The sequence below is a fragment of the Austrofundulus limnaeus genome, unplaced genomic scaffold, assembly GCF_001266775.1.
Source record: "Austrofundulus limnaeus strain Quisiro unplaced genomic scaffold, Austrofundulus_limnaeus-1.0 Scaffold238, whole genome shotgun sequence".
Classification (NCBI taxonomy): Eukaryota; Metazoa; Chordata; class Actinopteri; order Cyprinodontiformes; family Rivulidae; genus Austrofundulus; species Austrofundulus limnaeus.
This window is the reverse complement of record NW_013952640.1, coordinates 25,120-27,872: the sequence shown is the minus strand read 5'-3', so window position 1 is coordinate 27,872 and position 2,753 is coordinate 25,120. Positions and strand designations below refer to the sequence as shown.

The 2,753-nt window shown below is 43.4% G+C and overlaps 1 protein-coding gene across 5 annotated transcripts in view; it reads left to right on the top strand.

The window, feature by feature from the left end:
- fam184aa (family with sequence similarity 184 member Aa) overlaps nt 1-2,734 on the top strand; it is a gene marked incomplete at both ends in the record, with an annotated part of 81,365 nt that extends 78,631 nt beyond the window's left edge. For all 5 annotated transcript variants that reach the window (XM_014020023.1, XM_014020022.1, XM_014020021.1 and 2 more), the window contains 1 exon segment: nt 2,588-2,734. In XM_014020023.1, the coding sequence (XP_013875477.1) occupies nt 2,588-2,734 (147 nt within the window).
- Between the last annotated feature and the right edge of the window lie 19 nt (nt 2,735-2,753).

Here is a 2,753-nt window from a genome sequence, read left to right as displayed (position 1 = left end):
TGGATGGAGGACAACAGAGCTGCTTCATGGAAGAAGAACCTCAGCTTAGCCTGTTAGCCTTTGTGCTAGCGAAGACGCTATATTGGGCATGGGAATGGAATTGGAACGGACAGGGATCGCGCAATGCATTTTGGGAGTTTAGGACACGGAAGTTAGCTTAGCTTAGCTTCAGAGACGGGTTGGAAGTACGGTTTGTTTTGTTGTTCACTGCAAAGTAATAGAAATGGTGAATGCTTGCTGTGTTGTTAATTGCCACAGCCGTTCTCAAGACCGGAGAGGAAAACGTATTGCCAACGGGGTGCGTTTTTTCAGCTTTCCAGCTTGGAAACAACATGAAGGATCATGTTTTCTTATTTTCAGGCAAGCCAGCCTACGAGTTCTTTGATTGTCATCCTGACTGGGCGCCTTCTTTACACCTTGGGCACACAGAAGTCAAAGCGACAGACGCTGATCGATTTGGCCGTCGGACAAGAAGACACCAAGCAGCCGCAGTGGAGAAGACTGTAACAGCCCCCACACCAGATCTACCAAGCCAGACATCAGAGGTGGATGAAACAGCAACATGTGTTGCTGCTCAGAGTTCTGCCGTCGATGAAGCAGGCCAGGGGTCCGAGGTGCTGGAAGTTCTGCAGATTTCTGAGAATGTTGAAATTCACTCCGCAGGGATGTCGACATCCCTAACTGCCAGAAAGTAACTGTTGTGTTTTTGCATGTAAGAGTGAAATGACAAGACATTTTGTAGTTTCTTTGCTTGTGTGCTCAGGGAGTTAACCTACCTTCGTGAGAACAACAGTTTTGTGGTCGTTGACTCTAAAAATCTGCATGTCCTGCACCCATCCATTTGTGGACTGAAGATGACTTTCCAGCGATTTATAATTCCTGAACTGCTCACATGTGTAAGCACTTACACCACACACAAGGTAGCTTACTATGTCGGGAAATGTAAGTTGTGGTAGCTCAGCAAAATCACCAGTCCACTGACTGTGCTCATATGGATCCAGCCCAATTGAATCAATTTTAACAAGGTAGCGCTGCCTCGCTTCTTTGTTAAGTTTGTCGCGGTAACGAATCTTGATCTTCACTTTGCCTCCGTCCTTTGTGTTTTCTGTTTTAAAATTGGTTGTCGTACAACAAGGTAGCCGCTACCCAGCATGCGATGCGTCGTGATGTACGTTCTCCTTAAGCTAATTAGCATACAGCATGGCGGCCGTTACCCAGCATGCAATGCGTCGTGCCGTACATTCCAATTCCATTCCCATTCCCTATTGCCTTATACAGTATGTATTAGCTCAGAGCTAGTGCGATAAACAAACAAGCTAAACTGAGTCATTTTGTGTTCCCCTCTCTGTCATGTAGATGGAAGACCTCAGTGATGAGAGGAGAATGTGTAGCGCTGAGCTAATTCATGTATATGGTGATAGCATCAGGGCTAACGCTAAAGCTAACAGGCTAAGCTGAGGTTCTTCTTCCATGAAGCAGCTCTGTTGTCCTCCATCTATATTTTCAGTTCCAGGCTGAGTCATTTCTACCTTCTCCTCTCTGTCAACGCTCTCTGGTTTCATTTAAAAGAGTCGATCATCAGATATTGTCCAAGATTAACCTTCAGGGTGGATATAGCTCGCTAGCAGCCTCGCACCAAGGACCTGTCCACGTCATCATTTACCCAGAATGCTTTGTGTGTAAATAACATGGCCTCGTCCGTGTAATATAGTGTTAAACTTTTAGTTTAAAAATGATAAAAACTGAACATCCTACAGTATTTTTACAGTCTTTATTTTACAGATAAAATTTGTTTATCAAATAAAGTCCAATGTGACAACTAATCGGGGATCCCTTTAAAAGTTTGAATGATATTGTGCAGTCATAATGATCATGATTCTGTACAGACTTCATCAAACTCTGAGACTTTGAGTCATGCGTGTTTGTGTTAGACTGGCACCAGCTCCACTGCAACCTTAAACAGGATTAAACTGGGGACAGAAAAAAGATGGAAAAATAAATATATGCAGAACCATTAGCCAGTATTACTTGCTAAATGATCTTTATGAGTAAAATAAGTGTAGGGACAGTTTATGTGCCGCCATGTCGGTTGCTGTAATAAGTAGCAGATGGTCTAATAAGCACAGATCTTAATGGTTGGTTTGCAGAAACAGTCGTAAAGAGTTTCAGGACTGTAATGGTTGTCCACTAATCAAACAGGACAGAGCACTCCGTGTTATTAAAGTGTCTTCACTAATTCTGGTCTGCAACTTAGAAATGCAACAGGCTATTACATTTTTTGCTTGAATTACAGACAGACTAATTAATACCCTGCCATTGACACGGTAATCATGGATTCAATTTCCCTGTGTATTTAGAGACCACATGCTCTCTACACGCTCTGCTGTCTGTTCCAGTTCATGTTAGCTCACAGTTGCACATCTTTTGTCTTTTTTTAATAGCTGAATAAAATGTCAGCGTAATGGGTCACTATAGGAGGAAATTGGGTTCACAAAGTGGACTGAAATCCCATTGTGAAGAGTGACGTTCCAATAAATAAGCATCCAGTGCAGATTAGCTGTTAACTTAAAGTGTGTGTTTGCTGCAGGGCGCACGAACAAGACCTCGGAAAGAGACATGACAGAGATCTGGAGGAGCTAAGAATCGTCCACCACAGAGAGGCGCAGATCATGCTGGCTGACTTCAACAAGGCCCAGGAGGTTCTCAGAGACAAGATCTCTGCTCTACAAATACTGTAAGGCACACAGATGTCG